Below are 19,152 nucleotides of genomic sequence, written 5' to 3' on the forward strand. Positions count from 1 at the left end.
GAGGGCGGAAGGGTTCCAGTGTGCAACCATCCATATCTTTGCCACTGAAAACCCTGCCGGTACCATCGGCTCCCTGGACGCCGCCAAGCCCGGCCCGATAAGCCGCTTAGAACGAGACGGACGAGGTTCCGAAGGCGCCGGGATCCAGAACGTCGCCGCCAGAGAACGTTCTGCCGGGAGCTTCATCACGGGAAGGAATCTGAAAAGGAACCGGCCGGTTAGAAGAAGTCAAATATCTCCCGCCTCCACGTTCTCCATGCCTGCCCGGGTTCTCCGGGTTCTCCGGGTTCCCGAACAAGCAGGAGGTTCAGCGGGAAACGAACGTTGTCAAGCGCGAGCAGAGACGGGTTTCGTCGCATCACAAACAACTTCCGCAACACGCGCCGATTGGCCGTTGTCATCGGCGCAAACTTGCGTTCTGGTAAAAAGTGTTTTCTGCTTGAGTCGTGCCCAAGAATCACCGGCTCATCGATTCCCTTCACCGAAACATTCAGGACTCGTTACTTTTAAGAACCTCGGCGAAGTCCGAGGGCTTTCGGCAACTCCGTCGCTCAATCGAGAGAAACAGACCCTCGTTTACCAGGCAGACAAATACAATTTGCACTTTTATGCCCGAAAGCTGTTGCTGAGGGGGAAGATAGAGTGGCGGCAGGTCACGTCACATGGGTAATCGCGCCTCGCGACGGACTAACTTGGAAACAATAATATTATTTGACAGATGTTAGAGCTCACCGGCTTCCCGGGACAGGGTTAGGTATGGCTTCCGAGCACGGCCGTGTCATAGTAAAGGTTGATCAGACAGTCAACTAGTTTAACCGCCTCGACCCTGGTAATGGAGAGGATGCCGAAAAGAAAAAAAAGACAATGTTTACGGTGCATTCCGGGCTGCGCGGATGGAGGAATTTGCATTTTGATCTGCGTTATGTCTAAAATGCAGTGATAAAATTGCATCGGTGAAACGGTCAAATATAAAGCCGCACTTTGGAGGAATCCATGCAGCACCAGAGGTCGCGTTAAAGGTCATATTTATCCACGGCTGGAGTGCAAAATGCAAATTTTTCAATTTTGTGTTTTTGCACCGAATGGTGAGAAATGGGACGGCTCCACATTTTCAGTCTATCTGCAAGATAATCCACCCTGTCTTTTGACATAAATGTCGCATGACAAAACTCCTATGTGCGCAATGAAGCAGAAAAAATGAGGAAAAATACACTTATAGTGGTAAAAATACATGCTATGTATTTTTAAATTATGACCTAGAAATATAGTCTGCGAACAATAGAATATTCTTGAATATCTTTAACAAAGACCATACTTTTTTTCATTTCCTGAAAAAAGTGGGTTTTTTTTTCAGATAGGAGGTTTTGCATTCCAGCCGTCGATATTTAATTTATTATACGTTAAAAACATTATATGGCTCTCAGTGAAATATATTCAGAAATATTAGGCTGTTCTGGCATCCCAGTCAAAAAGGTTCCCGACCCTCGACCTGGACGATAGAAGTCGATCGCTTATTTATCCAAAACAAGCGTCCAAGGAGCGCAAACAACAACACGTTCAAATAGAAAATGTATCTCGTGAATCAATCCTTTATCCGACAAAGTGTATTTTCTTTTAACGCCGCGCTTGACAACTGAAAAATCCGCACGCCGAACACGGAATATATCTCAAAGCTTTTCCGCGGCGTTTTCCTCCGGATTCCCACTCTACATTCACGCTTCCTCCCTCCATCCCTCCTTCCTTCCTCGTTAGTATTGATGTCACGGCGCCGCTGAAATAACTCTGTCTGCAGGTGTAATGAGTAGCGACGGGCCGGACCGACCTGTCCGTCCCCAGACAGGGTTTATGGCGGCGCAACAACAGCTGGAATGAAAAAGTTAAGGACGGCGGCGGCGGCGGCGGCCGCTGACCTCGACCCGCCCAAAATCATTTCACCGCAGATCGACGGAGTCGTAGACGAACGGTTGAAATAAACGGTCGGGATGGAAACCAGGGGGAGGAAATGAAATAGAATAAATCGTATGTGTAGTTGTTAACAGGCGACTTTATAAATGGCCATTTATCATATAAAGGCAACCTTTTAGCTCCCCGATCATTTTTTATTTCTTATATCAATAGTTTTAAGTATCTCCCCTCTGACGGAGCTTTCAAGAAAATTCAGAATATTTTTCTGACGGAGAAAGTCTCAAAAACTAGACCTTCTCATTCCGACAGCCGATCTGCTTCTTATCGAGAGCCGTTATTGTTCCATTTTGTTTGATCGACTAATTCCTCGATCAGCTCGATTGAAATGAACGTTTCGCATAGAAGCGATGGAGTAATAATACTGTAATAGTAATAATAATAAAAGTAATAATACCGTGTAAGACGGGTGAAATCCCGAGCCCCTTTGCTTTCTCAGACTTCCGTTGAGCCGGCGATTATTTCTGTTGGATCCCTCGGCCGCCGCCTCTCCGTATGCAAATACGCTGATACGTATCTATAAGCGATCAATACTCGGGCTGATGGCGATCGGACAAGGAAACCCAACTCCGACAAGCAGATGCGTGTTTGTGTTTGTTGTCCTCCTGGCCGCTGCTCTTATTTTGAATCCAGCCAAGAGTGTGTGTGTGTGTGTGTGTGTGTGTACATATCCGTGCTTTTCTGGAGTGTGTGTGTGTTCATGCTCGGCGTGGCGGACGGATGATCTGGATCGATGGCCGTAATCCCAAGCAGATTAAAACAGCATTAATACTGGCAACGATAACGTAAACGGTTCGGACCCAGATCTCCATTGATCTGCAGGAACTTGATCTAGACCAGTTCCTGGAAGAGGTGTGTGTGTGTGTGTGTGTGTGTGTGTGTGCTGACGGTACACAACAGAGAGGCAGAAGTTGTATCTGAAAGCTTGGATATTAATAACGCTAAAGTGTGTGAAGGCTCCAAGCAGGCAGCAAAAGGAGAATAAAAGGAAGGGAAAGCGTCTTCCAAGCATTGAGCGGCGACGTCTGAAGGATGCAGATCATCCTGTGGTTCCACCCGTCCTGTAGCACTCAGAAGTCACCTTCTCCGTACCACTTCCATCTCCACACGAGAACAAGCTCAGCGATCGATGCCACATCGTTCTGAAGCAGCTGTTATCCGTCCATGAGCTGAAGGTCCTCGCTCAGATTCCCAGAGAGTGTCCACGTTCTCCTTGTGTCTGCATAGGCTTCCTCAGGGTTCCTCGGGGTTCCTCAGGGTTCCTCGGGGTTCTCCGGGTTCCTCGGGGTTCTCCGGGTTCCTCGGGGTTCTCCGGGTTCCTCCCGCCGTCCAAACACGTGCAGGAGGTTCACGGAGACCCTTTCAGTCAACGTCTTCCTCGCGTCCGTTGCGACTCAACTCAGCGAGGACCTCCGGAGTCGTGGGAGTCGATCCTCGATGAGACGGCGCGTCATCTGGATGGATCCATGGGTTCGGTGAAGGGACGACGGCGAGAGGTGTGTTTTTCCACAAAAGCAAAGTCCAGGCCCTCAAATGTCGCCCGGCGGCTCGATTCCACCCGCAGGACGGCCGAGTCGAACGGTCGGAACGAGGCGTTTGACATCTACGTTTGAACCGTGGCGTTTTGGGCCGCGCTCCTCGGTGGCTCCGCCTCCGACAGGTGCGGTGACGTAGAAGATGACCTTAACTAGTCTTAACCGGTCAGAGCTGCTTGTGAGCAGCACAACGGAGGAGCCTCAGCTGGTGAAGTGGCTCGTCCGTACGCTTCTATCGTAGCCGCCTAAGTGAAGTCCGTTTGACTCGGTCCTGAAGGCTGGACGTGCTGGGCCTCCTCGCTTGGAGGGACGCCAGCCTGGGGGCCGTCGTAGATATAGGTTATTGATCGGGGCCGTCGTAGATATAGGTTATTGATCGGGGCCCTCGTAGATATAGGTTATTGATCGGGGCCCTCGTAGATATAGGTTATTGATCGGGGAGCGTTCGGAAAATCATCCCGACCGATTGTCTTCTGATAGACTTCACATATTTTCTACGACGCTCAACACCAGGAACGCAATTCACTTCTCTTCTAATCCGAAGGCTTCGCTTTTGCAGTTCGATTATTTCCAACTGACTGAGGATTATTTTTTTTCTTCTGCCGCTGATCTGCTTCATGCCTTCAGAATGCAAGAAATGATGAGAAATTCATTGAGTTGATGAGAAATTCATCAATTTGAGGAGAAATTCATCGATTTGATGAGAAATTCATCAATTTGATGAGAAATTCATCGATTTGATGAGAAATTCATTAATTTGATGAGAAATTCATCGATTTGATGAGAAATTCATCAGTTTGATGAGAATTTCATCAATTTGAGGAGAAATTCTTCAATTTGATGAGAAATTCATCGTCTTGATGAGAAATTCATCGATTTGAGGCAAAATTCATCAATTTGATGAGAAATTCATCGATTTGATGAGAAATTCATCGATTTGATGAGAAAATCATCGTCTTGATGATAAATTCATCGATTTGATGAGAAATTCATCGTCTTGATGAGAAATTCATCGTCTTGATGAGAAATTCATCAATTTGAGGAGAAATTCTTTGATTTGACGAGAAATCAATCGATTTGACGAGAAATTCATCGATTTGATGAGAAATTCATCGATTTGATGAGAAATTCATCAATTTGAGGAGAAAGTCATCATGAGAAATCAATGCATTGGCACCTGGCAGGAGCTCATAGATACACGCTCATATGTGGATTACAATGATATTAGAGGTTTATTTTCCAATGATTTGTGTTTGCACAGAATACTCCAGGCCTTATAAGCCCATAAAGCGGAGCTAATATTCGAACGCTGCTCTGCCGGGGGAAGAGCTCACGCATGCCGCTGGATTCGCACTCGCTGCTGAAATCCTGTTGGGTTTTTTTTTTTTTCTCCCCCTTTGCTGGTGTGATGATAAATGGGCCTTGTTATCTCACCTGGAGAGTTTGCATTTAGCTGACCTTTAGGCTTATCATTTGCACTGTTTGTGCTGATGAGTCAACACCCAGGCGACTCCGAGGGGTCACATTGTTCTTATTTTCTCGGCGGGCCTCCCTCCTCCCGACACGCTCGCCGGTAAAAAGCATTAGAGGCGGCTCAGGTTTGATGCCTATCAGACAGATGGATTTGAGGGGGAATCCTCCTCCATCTGATCGGGCCGCATAACTGGATTCATTTAGCCCGATCCGTCTCTTATTGGATTACCTTTCATATTGGAGGGCCGCCATTCGATCGTAGGGATTACGACCTTTTAATGGGGACGGAGAAAAACGTGAAGAAACGCTCGGGAGGGAAGCCGAATCCAGCAAACGCGCTTCCGATAAAAAAGGGTTAAGAAAAAGATCGGGAAACCTGATCGACCCGCCGCCGCCGCCGATCGCACCGAGACAAGAGCAACGCCGAGCGGCTCGCCAGGATGTCCGTTTATAGCCGCCGGCCTCCTTTTTGATCAATCACCGATAACAATGCAAGGTATCGATCGCGGGGTATTATCTCTCCGCCCGTGTTTGCTCGGACCGCGTGGCGTGAGACGGAGCGGCGGTGGCTGCCGGACGCCAAAAAAAACACAGCTGATAAGAGAGCGAGGTTGGTTAACTCATCATCTATTAGCGGTTCAGTGTGTGTGTGTGTGTGTGTGTGTGTGTGTGTGTACATATGCAGGCCTACATTTGGGGTATCCAAAGCCAGCTCCCCTCACTGTCAACATTCAGCGGGTCAAAGGTCGGCCACGGTTTTTCCCGGAAACGTTCAGCCCCGTCTCCCCAGAAATGGACGCCGAACGGCGGGATTCCCGATTTGCGCTGGTTCTCGGCCCGCAGTTCCACGAAGAGAACGTGCAGGAACGTGAAAACCAGAAGAAGCCTGAAACAAGAGCTGACAGAACACAAAGCAGCTGCTTTACAAATCAATACTGTATACTGACTTTAACAGACAATCAATATTTTTTTTTTAACCGGCAGTTTTACTTGTGTGTGTGTGTGTGTGTGTGTGTGTGTGTGAGTGTGTGAGACTCATCGTTATGTTTGTCTTAGATTAAACGGCCTCCAGATATGCGGCAGATGCTTTTGTAAATGAATAGGAAAATAAAGCGATGGGTAGAAAGGCGGATTATTGTTTATTCTGTTGACGTTCACGGATCGGATAGAAAACGCGTTTTGCGGATTTCAAGCTCGGGAAAGGATTCCGTCCCGCGAGATTATTAAACTAGAATTCTTGAAAACTTTTCTCAACCGAACCCGCTGTTTACGGTCATGTTTACGTGAAACGATTGCTTCCCGCAAGCGGTTTGTCAGTGCGTTGCTTGGAAGCCTATCAGGATTGGTGAGAGGTGACAACAGGATGACAGAGAAGGCGCTGCATGACATCAAACCCTCTGAGGCCATTTCCTCATCGCCTCGATGACATCACTGCGCCTGCAGACGCTCCCATTGGTCGCCGTCATTCTCCTGGTAAACAAGCGCAGATCCATTACATCGTACGTGCGTGTGTGTGTGTGTGCGTATGTGTGTGTGTGTGCGCGCACGCAAAGATGTTTTATCTGCGCATAATCTGTATGTCCACACAGTATGCAGTGAGATCATCGGACAAAGGTCTGCCTGTCTGCTCACACACACACACACACACACACGCGCTTTCACTCCTTGATCTCCCATAAATTCAGTCATAAAACCCCTTTTTGTATAAATTATATCTAAACATGTATAAAATGATATGAAAAAGGGAAGGCGTGGCAGGTATCTGGAGGCCCCGACACGCGTCCTGGTGTTTCACACAATAGCGCGTCCTTAACCACCGTCATAATATCGACGAGGATATTGATTTCCGGGTCGTTACATTAGTGATGAAACGCTCGATTCACTGACTGAATTCTTTTTTGGGCGTGGGGAGGAGGTGGTCACGTCCGTTTCTTAAATACCAAAATCTATCACGCATTCACAGTTATTACTGGAGCGCGTTTGTGTCTGCAGACGGACTTCCTCAATAAACGGCCAAACGGGTCGTAAACGAGTCCTGACGGACGTTATTTACATTTAAACGAGCGACCGGCGGTCACGTCGAACGACGATGACGTGTAGCGACATGCTAACATCGCCTGTAGCGACATGCTAACATCACCTGACTCCGCCTGCGTCTGCAACATCCCGTCCCAAATCTTTGTCCTTGACGGTATTTTGTATCTGACTCGAAGCACAATGCACGCCGCCTCTCTCTGCAGAACCCTTTCAAAGAGCCGCCTTGACAAATAAGGCTTTCTGATCGGCGAAGGTCGTGGCGACGTGAATAACGGTTTCGATGTGTGTTTTCATTCATTCCAAATGTATTTGATTTAGCTTCAATATGTGATAAAAGACTGTCAGCCAGAATAAAAGGAAAGGTGTACAAGACAGTGGTGAGACCAGCGATGATGTTTGGACTAGAAACTGTTCCAATGACCAAAAGACAGCAGGCAGAACTAGAGGTTGCAGAGATGAAGATGTGGAGGTTCTCTTTGGGAGTGACCAGGATGGAGAGGATCAGGAATGAGTCCATCGGAGGAACAGCACATGTTAGATGTTTTGGAGAGAAGGTCAGAGAAGCCAGACGGAGATGGTTGGGTCATGGACAGAGGAGGGAGAGAGAATATATTGGTAGACGGATGCTGGAATTGGAGCTGCCAGGCAGGAGGTCTGGAGGAAGACCAAAGAGAAGGTTTATGGACGTAGTGAGAGAAGATATGAAGGTAGTTGGTGTGAGAGAGGAGGATCCAGAGAATAGGATTAGATGGAGAAAGCTGACCCGCTGTGGCGACACCTGAAGGGAAAAGACCAAAGGAGAAGAAGAATCTGTCACAGGGGTGCAGGACATGTATGACCGAGACAAAGTGATGTTTGAGATGGTTTGGACATGAACAAAGGAGTGTTCATGTCCAAACCATGGTGAAGATCTGGGTAGAAGGTTGCTGAAGGTGAATCTGCCAGGCAAGAGGTCTGGAGGAAGACCAAAGAGAAGATTTATGGACGTAGTGAGAGAAGATATGAGGGTAGATGGTGTGAGAGAGGAGGATCCAGAGAATAGGGTTAGATGGAGAAAGTTGACTCATAATGGAGACACCTGATGGGCAAAGCCGAAAGAAGAAGAAGAAGAAGCTATTCGTCCTCTTCAGGAGAAAAGAGAAGCGGTGCCGGTGCCACGGTACAAGACTAAACGTTTGTCGTGGTTGCACTCCGGCTCCCGCTTCTGATAAATCAAGAGTGACTTGCATCACCGCTCCATTTCCGGTTATCAAAACGGAAGGAGGAAATGATCACGGTGCATTAAGCACAACCACACACGACCGTATAGTGCAGTGCTGATTGCTAAGTGCTAGAATGCTGCGGGTCTCTATACTTGAGCGCAAGCCGGTGTGTGTGTGTGTGTGTGTGTGAGTGTGTGTGTGTGTGGGGGGGGAGTGTAAGAGTTGAAGTGCTGTGATATTCTACATTAAATGTGTTTGCAGGGCGGCGGGGCTTCGCTGTGGCTCCTGTCCGAGCGCGAAGCCGCTCCACGCCGTTCTCTTGGCGGCGGCCTGTGATGGCTCACGGCCGGCTTGCATCACTGTGGACACACTGGGCGGCGCCGCCGGCAGAAAGCAAACAATTCAAGGTCGTTGCAAACATCTAAACAACAAACACGGGGACCCGAGGTCATCGGGACAAACCGTAAAGAAATGCAACGTTTGTCTCATGTTGACTCCCTTGCTGTTGGGACAGTGTGTGTGTGTGTGTGTGTGTGTGTGTGTGTGATACACAGCCAGTCACGTGGGCACTTATAACACACACCACACAGAACTGAGTCAGCAGCCTGAAATGAGCCTATTAAGGTGTGTGTGTGTGTGTGTGTGTGTGTGTGTGTGTGTGTGTGTGTGTGTGTGTGTGTGTGTGTGTGTGTGTTCCTTTATGACGTTTAGGTGAAATCCACTCTGTTGTGATTCCGAGAGGTTTCAAGTTCCCGCATCACGATGGAACTTGATGATTCTGTCGGAAGGTTCGGTGAGATGATGGTTGTCACGACCATGTGCTCGTTGTAAGAGGGCGTGGCTAACAATGACGCTAATTAGCATTTTAGCACTAACTTTTTAGCAGCAAGCATTCATTATCTTGGATTTTGTCTCAGCTTCTGTTGCGCTTTCAAACCTTGTAGTTTGAAAGCCGGCCAGGAAACAGAAGCGCCGTCCGTCTGATCCGGGGTTCCCCCGCGCACCGGCTAGCGTGGACACCCCCAAAACTGAAACACAACCTGCACCCCTGAAACTGGGAATAGTGGTATTTAACGGTAGCGTCGCTGTTAAAAGGAAATGAAACACTCGGATTTCGGACTGTCGAGCGCACGTGAATAGAGGCCGCAACCGCTCGTTTTGAAAAGGAAAAAATGATCGCACGTTCACGGGCAAGAGTCCATTTTCGACGTGAGACGTTTACAAAGAAAGATTTCTTTTAGCTTTTGTTGATATGCGTACAATAAATGCTTTTTCCCAGCAGTTGCTGTAAAACACCCGGTTAGAAAAGTAAAAGTCATGATCTCGATCTTCACACCCTCTTAGTCTGTCTTTGGCTTAGTTTGTCTTCGTTCTGCACCGTCCACATTTCATCGGTCCGATGCGACCGGGACCAATATCCACGCTCCGACAGCGATGCTCGCTTGCCTGGAAAAGTCCACAAATCAGCCGCGTCATTGTTTCCGCCGAGAGTAGCGGCTAATAGTCCAGAAATGACGGCCGGTTTCCCGCTGAAAACACGCGGCGAAGCCTCCGGCGAACTCAGTCACGTGACCTTTACGCCCCGGACGGCAGCCGTTAGACCTCGGCGGGGCGCAAGTAGAGGTTGACATTATTTGGGGAAAACAGTCGCGGCCACATAACGCAGACGGCGACCGCACGATATATCAACGGCGCGATTGATTACAGATTTAACCGGAGCGTCTCTCGGCCCTCGTCGGCTCATGACGGAGTGTCGAAGTCTCCCGTCGTGGCGCCAAACGCAAACGGCGAAGTGTACATGGAGGGGCGACTTTACTACTTACCCTGCACTTATATGCCCTCTGTGTAATGGATACCCAGGCTTAAGTGGTAATGGTGCAATAAAAAAAGATGCAGAGCGCAAGAAGGGAGGAGAGGCAGAGGAAAGGGAAAGGAGGGAGGGAAAGTCGGAAGGCGAGGAGGAGGAGAAAGACGGAGGCGAGGAGCCACCGATAACAAAAAAAAGACGGAGTGGGTGAAAGAGGTCGGGAGGAAGAGGGAGAAGCCAACGGAGCAGAGAGATAATGGAGACAAAAGAGTGATGATGAAAGCAAAAACCAAGACCAGACAAAAGATGAGTGATGAGACAGAAAGGGCCGAGCCGAGGAGGGGAAAGAAATGACGGAGGAGAAAGACAAAGGAAGCGGAATGGTGATGAAACTCACCGGAGAGGCAGTAAAACACAAAGAGTCTGGGACGGAGAGAGACGTGAGGGATGGCGCTCGCTAAACGGCCGCAGATAAAGCTCTCCGTTTCGGCCCTTTTTGTTTTTAAAGCTGCATTCCCAGAATGCAGCGTCATCTCGTGACTTTGCGTCCGATGCCGTCGATTCGCAAACTCTTCTCTCGCTCTTTGTTTGGTCCTTGGCATCCTCCGTCTGCTCCCGCCATCCCTCCTGTTTGCACGCCCTGATTTACCCGCCAGCACTTTCCGCGACGTCGGTTCCAACGAGCCGATCTCCGGTGTCTTCCGGTAGCGGCCGCGGCGAACGCAACACAAACAGAGCGTCGTTGGCGTTGTCAGGGATGCAAGGCGGTTTCTCTGCTGTCAAATGTGATGGCTGAAGTACAGCGGGCCTAATCTGGCCCCCTGAGGGACGCCGCCTGGCAAATTCAGCTTTAACTCACGCCATTTGCAAGTCGTCTAACTCCTCAAATCAGCAGCCGGATTGCAAACGGGATCCGAAATGACTCTTCCACTCGCCCTCGGATTCCTTTTTCACATCTTTGCTCTTTCCTCCCAGCTTCTTTGCTCCTCGTCTCCGCCCGTCTTTCACGCTCACTTCACTCCTTTCTTCGCGGCTTCTCGGTGTCCTCGGCACCCAGGAAGTCTCTGTCCTCCGGGCCGCTTCACCGGAGCCTCGTCCGGATGTGAAAGCAGCCCTCGACTCTTTAAATCCCGACGATATGCGTTCACGCGTTGACGGCGCGTCGCCGCTTCTCCAGGGCCGAGGTCTTTCGTTCGACGCGCTGCAAGCGCGGCGTGAAAAGGCCTCACGCCGAATGACTCGACCTCCTGGTCGGCCTCATTTTGTCAACGCGTCCTAGATGTCTGGGTGGATTCAAACAGGCGCGGCTGTCGGCGAGACACCGTAACGATCGCCTTCCGCCGGAGACGTCGCCTCCTGACGGACGACGCCTCCACCCTCTTTTCGAGAGGCTCGGCTCGCGCTCGGCTTGGACGCGGCGTCTACGTTGAGCCGCGGATTCGTCCTTTTTCAAGCTGTTTCTCTCAAGGAAGAGCCGAACGCGTCACGAGGGTGACGGTTCTCCGAGTCGCCTTTTGTAATAAAAAACATCTGGACCTCCGGAGCGTGCGCCCGCGGCGGGAACGACGCCGGAAACGGATACGCCGTTATTAATATTCATTTGTCGTATCGACGGACGAGTTGATGTGCGGTCGCCGCGTGGCTTCGGGCGGATGAAACGCGACACCGCGGCAGCCTGGAGGGACCCGGAAGCTGAGCGGGGTCACCGGATCCAAACCAGAACATTTGTTTGACCTCACCTGCAGCATCACACACTGATTATTAGAGCGACAACACACACACACACACACACACACATGTGTATGTAAGTGTATACATGAAGCCTTTTTGCTGCAGATTATATAGACGTTGTTGACATCGTGGCTACATTTTGATTGACTGTTACTTTTAGAAAAGGTCTAAACGTCGCCGCTGGTTATGGGGGCGATGGCGTTGCCGCTCGACGAGGCTCTTAAGATGAGGTTTAATCACCACCCGTGGCGACCGGGGAGAAAAAAGACTGAACAAAATGAAAAGCGAAGAGGCGGGTGAATTTCTGCTGATCCTGTTTGCCGTTAGAGACGCATTTAGCAACACTTTGCGCCAGAGACCCGGAGAACTGATGAAAGACGGAGCAGCCGTGCCGTATTGATCCCATCGATCGCGGCCTACCTTTAAAGAATAGCCCCCGACCCCTCGCCGCCCTCCTCACTCCGGCCCCGCCAAACCCATAAACCCCTTTTGAATAATATAATTGCCCATTTAATCCTCGGCGTCACCTGGATCAGAAGAAGAAAATAAAACCCCGCTGGTTCTGACGGCCCGGCGCCATTTACTTATTTACGTATCCGTTTCAGGCCTGTTTGCTCGCGAGCTGGTGTGGAAATCCACGGCGAGTTGAACCGAGCCGCTTCCGCTTGACGTAGCGGAGTTTGCGGTTCTTTGCTGCGTTTGGAGATCCAGCGATCGATGAAGAAAACCTGCTTTTCCGCAGCGACTTCATCGATAAGCGGACGCTCATTTTCCGCTTTTAACCCCAAAGCGTGCGGCGACATGAGAATTTAGCCATCGATCAAAGTGTCGTCATTGAGGCCGTTTGATTACACATGATCAGGCAAAAGGAAGAAAATGCAATTTCATACCTATTTTGTATCGACCAATGTCCTCTATTTACTAATTACATTTGTAAAACATCATTTTTGACATTTTATTTCATCCCATTCAATGCATTCCATCCATTTTGACTTTGTTTCAGCAGGATTACATTTCAAAATGAACATTATCATTATCATTGTTATTATTACTATAAATAAATTAAAATACTAATATGAATAATAAAGATAATAATAATATCATCATTAGTATTATCATCATTATAACAGTAAAATAATAGAGTAAAAATGATTTCTTGCATTTTTTCATTTTTTACAAGTGTGTGTGTGTGTGTGTGTGTGTGTGTGTCAACATTGCCGACAGCATGAACTAAGTAAACTGGAGGCCACGCTTGCAGGCGACAGAACGAGGTCCTGAGTGGGAACGTCCTTTGAGTGGCCCCTTGCAAACATGCTGGTTGACACACACACACACACACACACACACACACACACACACACACACACACACACACACACACACACACACACACACACACACACACACACACACACACACACACACACATATATCCGCCCACACACCCCCTCCAGGATTCATCCTGCAGATGACCAGGTCCAAAGTCAAAGCACAGACTCATGTTTGAATAAACAAAAGAAGTTCTGGCACCTCTTTAAAACCCACGTCCATCTGACTCTTTAAAACCACCTCCATCTGACTGCAGGCTGAGGATTCTTAGAATTACAAACGTGAGCAAGAAATTCAAAATGTTGAGATGTTTTGAGGTGAAGAGCAATGACACGAGTCCGCTGATAGTATTGATAGTTTAGAAGTATCTCACTATACGTACATACACAACAAACAAACATAGCTCGCTCTTTTAATGTTTCTGTTTTCCTCTCTGAGACACACACACACACACACACACACACACACACACACACACACGCGCTAAAGATCTACAGCGCCTCTCATCTGCAACAAGGTGTAACTGCAGGCGCAAGGTTTGACTGATGACATTGCACATTCACTCCCTCGCCTTCCAGGCGTTTATTGTCTCCCGACTCGTGTTCTTGGACAAGATATTGATAACCAGACGTGATCACGTGAGAGCATCCGTGGCAGAGATTTGGAAATCCACGAGAGAAAGTAGGCCCGCGGCAGAGGACGTCTCCACATTTTCACGTGCACCGAAAGGTCGCGTCCGATTTCAGCCACCAAGACGAAGACGCTCTTTTTAATCACATCGTTTCGTCGGGTCACTTAACACCGTGTTAAAGAGCTGAGGGGAGACCGAGGTGTGTGTGTGTGTGTGTGTGTGTGTGTGTGTGTGTGTTTACAGCCAGTTTCGACTTACATAATAGTTTTGTTACTGAATTGAGTCCTTAACCTGATTGGTATTGATCAACCAGGCTCTGACTCGTGCATACTTAATGCAGGGAGGTAATCAAATCAAACACACCTCCTCTTGCTCCTTTTCTTCTTCTCGTCTTCCTCCTTCTTCTCATCTTCCTCCTTCTTCTCGTCTTCCTCCTCCTCCTCATCTTCCTCCTTCTTCTCGTCCTCCTCCTCCTCCCGGTCTGAGATGCAGCATCAGCTGTTGTTTTGGTTTTTAGTGTTGTGTTGCCGCTTCCTTTTTTCCTTGTCATCATCTTAAAAAGGCCACAGATCACGTGAATGATTCTCTGCACCTTTAAAAACATTGATCAGTTTAAGGAAAGAATAAAAATGGAGGCGTCTGATTTAAGGTGATACATTTCCTTGAGGTTTATAGACACCGGTGATAAAAATAGTGACGATAAAGGAGAAATAGTGGAAATCATTGCAACATCAGAGCACCGAGAGGCTGCGACTGTTGCAGTTTGCAGAGATCCTGGATAATGACTATTATTAGCAGGAGTGCTAATAATAGACGTGCAGCGCGAGGATTATTAATACAGTAGATGATAATGATTGATAAGATTATCTGTCAGTCATTTTCCATAACACGACACGAACCACTGCAGCGCCATTACACCCATTATTATAGCGATCTATGTTTGTTTCTTATTTATTTATGATTAATTATATTTGTTTTTAGGATCATTAGCATTGTGTTGTAATTGTGATTAACATCATTAATATTATTATTATTAGGAATAATAATAGGGGTAACAATATAATAATAATAATAATAATGATGATAATAATAATAATAATAATGATAGTAATAATAATAACAATAATAATAATAATTATTATTATTATCATTGTTATTATAGTAATAATAATAATAATGATGATAGTAATAGTAATAATAATAACAACAATAATAATAATTATTATTACCATTATCATTATTATAGTAATAACAATAATAATGATAATAATAATAATAATGATAATAATGTTACGACTATTATTTTTCAAACTCTTATTTTAAAGGCTGCCTCATGAGAAACTGACAGAAAAGTCAGGATCATTTGAAGGTTTATTGTGTAGAGTATAATACAATATAACACTTTTTTGCTTTGTGAGCTACTTTTCAAATGACCATGTGAAAATGATCTACCTCCACTAAAAATGCTGAATATCTATCTATAAATATATCTATTGATATACTTTGCACAACAAATGTTTGTGGATGTTGCATAAGTGCATGAACCCTTCTGGCAAACTATAACAGAGTACTTTTTGGTAAATACCTTCTTCTGATGACTTGAATGGAGTCAAAACTACAGTCGGTGCTGTAGTTTTTATGAACGCTCTGAAAACGCTGCTCCACATTTCCCTTTTTCGGTATCGCCATGACAGACGGGCAGATGAAGCAACGCACTTTGAAAATGACAGAGAAAAATAAGAATAAGAACAACTTTATTTATCCCGAAGGAAATTGTCGTGCCAGAGTTTCAAGTAAAACATAACAATAATAAATAATAGTAGGAAGGAGGGAGAATAAGAAATACAAATAAAACTGTAAAGTGTCAAAGTCAATGCTATAAAGTGTTTTAAGGTCTTAAAGTAAAAAGTCCGCCTCCCATTCCGTACGGAAATGATACGTTTTAGTCTTTTTACTCGGCCCGACTCCCCCACTCATTTTTATAACCCGTAAGTTTAGAAGACATAAATTGGCGGCTAACTCGCTAGCTTGCTAGAAGGCGCAGTGACGCCGGTGTCAGAAAAGGTCAGATCGCACAGATCGGCTGTCAGTCAAGTGACAAATTTCATAGCGAGGAGGATCGGCCGACGTCTGGGTTTAATGCCGCGCCATCGACACACACTACACATCGACGTATCGGGCACACCTGATATAACACATATAATGATGTATAATGATGGATTTTTCCGTGACGGTGCAAAACTAGTAACAGTGCGTAGATGATAACGTGGCGAGATGTGGATTCTGGTTGCGGACCCGCTCCGAGGTCGTGATCCGGCTGTGTTTCGTGGCATGACGCTGGCCGCCTCTCTCTCCTCAGCCTGCAAACGGAAGGAGCAGGACACGGCGAAGGAGCGCAACAACACACCAAAGAAATCCCGGCTGGTCTTCACCGACCTGCAGCGACGCACCCTGCTGGCCATCTTCAAGGAGAACAAGCGGCCGTCCAAGGAAATGCAGCTCACCATTTCGCAGCAGCTGGGCCTGGAACTCACCACCGTCAGCAACTTCTTCATGAACGCCCGCCGCCGGAGCCTGGACAAATGGACAGATGACGGAGCCAGCCCCGGCGCCCAATCTTCAGCGTCCAGCACTTGTACCAAAGCGTGATAATAGATGGCGAGGGAGGGGAGGGGAGGGGGGGGCGGTCGAAGGGTTTCGGGGCACGGGGGTGCCCGGGGGGAGCCGGGAGGAAAAACCGAACCTTTTACATTTTGTTTTTTGACTGTTTTTTTTTTTTTGTCCGTCGCTTTTGTCCGAGGCGACAAACCGAGAGAGGGGCTGCTCACTGTGACCACTTATTTATAGCCAAACCGCCTTCTGTCCAAATTCATCCCCGATCCATAACCGACCCGGAGGGGAAGCTCATCTTCAGAACGCATCGACCTCACCGGGCCGGGAGGGGCGCCCAAACCTTCGAACGGCCACCAGCCGACACACTAGCCCAAATACCAAAGACTAGAAGACGACGTGCGTTTTCTATTATGCAATATAAGCTAGGAACCGACCGACCAAATAACCTAGGAAAAGCTTTACGACCGCAGAATGTGCGAGACGCTCCGGGAGGAGCGGAAACCCCCTCAAACCTTCCGACGCCGCGATTCCTTTTCGCTCGGAAGACGAGCTCTATTTTGTTTTTAGCGCCGGCCTCGGAGTCTTCGATACGATTTCGACCTGACGTGTCCGGCCGGGTGTTCGTTTCCAGGACGACGGAGTTATCCCTCGGCCGCGATGAGATCGACGTTAATTCTCGGCCTCGGCAACATTTGGCTAAATCGTTCGAGATAATTCCCTTTTACCCGAAGCGCTGTTTGTCCGGACCAGAGAGCTCAACTAGCCCCGCGGCCGCAAACCGGAGAGTTCTGTCGATCGCACCGGGAAGCAAACGGACGAACGCTCTTGCGGACGAGCTGGAGTTCTGAGCCGACACGTCCTTCACGTAGGACTGTTTCGTCAGTCACGTAATCCGGCTCAGGTGGGCGACCGAGCGACACTTTGCCCGAAAACACAACACCACGATCATGCTATGTAGCCGCTAGTCATAGCAACGTGACGGTTAAGAACACAACGAGCGTTATTGCAATTCTTTAAAATAAGACGTGTCAAATTTCCCTCCAAAAACTCCAAAACCGATTGGCGTACAATAAGGTGATCTCGGGAATGGATACATTTATTCATATATATAAACCTGGAGGTTTTATTTGTTCATAATATCATTACGGTTACAACCAATTTGACCAAAGACAGAGAGCAAACATTGGTGCGACTCTTTCGGGGGGCTCTTAAAGTGGCTAAAAACAGCTTAATATGCAAGCACAAACACACACACACTCTCACACACACACACACACACACACACACGTGCAACGGTCCTCATCATTTGAGCCCACACACAGGATAACCGACCTTCTTAGCATGTTTAGCGCTCAGCGCAGAGCGAGTGTACACGAGTGTGTGCGCGACGCATGTGAGCACAATCTTGAAGCACATTTGTTTTGCAATAGAACCGGGGCTCCCTGCCAAGCCGAGTGGTCTTCACATCTTAGAAAACTCAGGATGCCATTTTTTCTAAACAGCGGCTGAAATCCACTCTGCTTTTCCTGTCAAACCCTGCTATTTTACCACACACACACACACACACACGCATGCACACACACACACCGCGTAATTTACCCCAAAGAATTCCACACTAACGAAAACCCCGTCGGTCGAAACCAACCGCCTTCCGTTTACCCGTCGACGAAGTCGCCCATCTAGGTCGTCCTTAGCGCCCTAGCATTGTAGCATTAGCACAATCTTTGTTTACGTCGGAGCGAAGGCGCTACTCGATACCGGTTTTGCCAAAAATGTAGTCAACGGTGTGGAGGGAGAGACATCAGGGGGAACTTTAAGGCCCATTCTTGGATCCTCCCGTCACCATCTTCACAATCTCCAAAAGTCGGGTCGCTCATCAAAACGCAGATTAGTTTGTCGGACCGGAGAACATCAACAATCACTCTGGAGGTAACAGAAGGTCCCGCTCTTTCTTCCCCAGATCGGTCGGCGCCCCCGCCGGGCGCTCGATAGAACGGCGGCGGCTACCAAGCCGTCGTATTCTCACGATCCCTCTGCCGAAAAAACAAATGGCGCGAGCACAAATAGCACGACGCGGACGACGGTTTGACACCCGAAGCCTCGGCGCTCTCAAACGCGACCGCGTCGTGACAAGGCGCCGTTCGGGCCGTTTTCAGAATCAGGCGCGTTTAGGTGGATATCAGTCCGCTCTCTGACGCACAGCTACGAGGGGCGTAAATAACCAAAACCCCGAGCTCGGAAAAGATCTCCGGATCGTCGTCGCTCGACTGGGCCGACACGGCCCGCTTGCCGATACAGATTAACTACCCTTTAAAGTCCAAACTTTGGCGCCGGGTTTCTCTCCCGAGGGCCGAGACCTGCTCGGGAGTTACGGGAGTCTCTTTTCGTAGAAGCTAGCCTTCGTAGAGAGCGAGAACAAAAAAACGAACAAAACAACCGCTAACTCACAAACCGGCGAAGCCACCGAACCGGCGGGAGACGAACCGTCCAGGCGGATCAGGGCCTTTGTAATAGTTTGAGGACAATCTAAAGACGATGCCTGGCGGGTCCGTCTCGTCCAGAGGTTCGGTGGGCTGGGAACACCACGGGACGGGTCACAAATCCACCTTCGCGGTCGCCATTTTTAGCGTCTAGACCAGGAGACGAGAGTTCGTCGGTCGGCCGAGAACTCAAATAGCGATTCGCCGCGCGAGGCGGGCGGCGGGGCGACGGCCGGGACGAAGACGGGCGGGTCGGAAAGCCGGACGAAGGGTTTCTCCGCCTTTGTCTCGCCTCTCCGGGCGTCCGTTCAGTCGCCGGAGCCCCGCGGCGCCGTCGCACCGTACGGCCTTT

The 19,152-nt window shown here is 48.4% G+C and overlaps 1 protein-coding gene across 1 annotated transcript in view; it reads left to right on the top strand.

Moving 5' to 3' along the window:
- Positions 1-16,361, top strand: part of onecut2 (one cut homeobox 2) — a 24,965-nt gene extending 8,604 nt beyond the window's left edge. Inside the window, exon 2 of the mRNA XM_086170326.1 lies at positions 16,067-16,361. Within this exon, the coding sequence (XP_086026452.1) occupies positions 16,067-16,356 (290 nt within the window). The 3' untranslated portion in view covers positions 16,357-16,361. The remainder of the gene's footprint in view (positions 1-16,066) is intronic.
- The last annotated feature ends 2,791 nt before the right edge of the window (positions 16,362-19,152 follow it).

Source organism: Fistularia commersonii, chromosome 23 (genome assembly GCF_037954325.1).
Source record: "Fistularia commersonii isolate RoL2024-O1a breed Wild chromosome 23, RoL_Fcom_v1.0, whole genome shotgun sequence".
In the NCBI taxonomy this organism is placed as follows: Eukaryota; Metazoa; Chordata; class Actinopteri; order Syngnathiformes; family Fistulariidae; genus Fistularia; species Fistularia commersonii.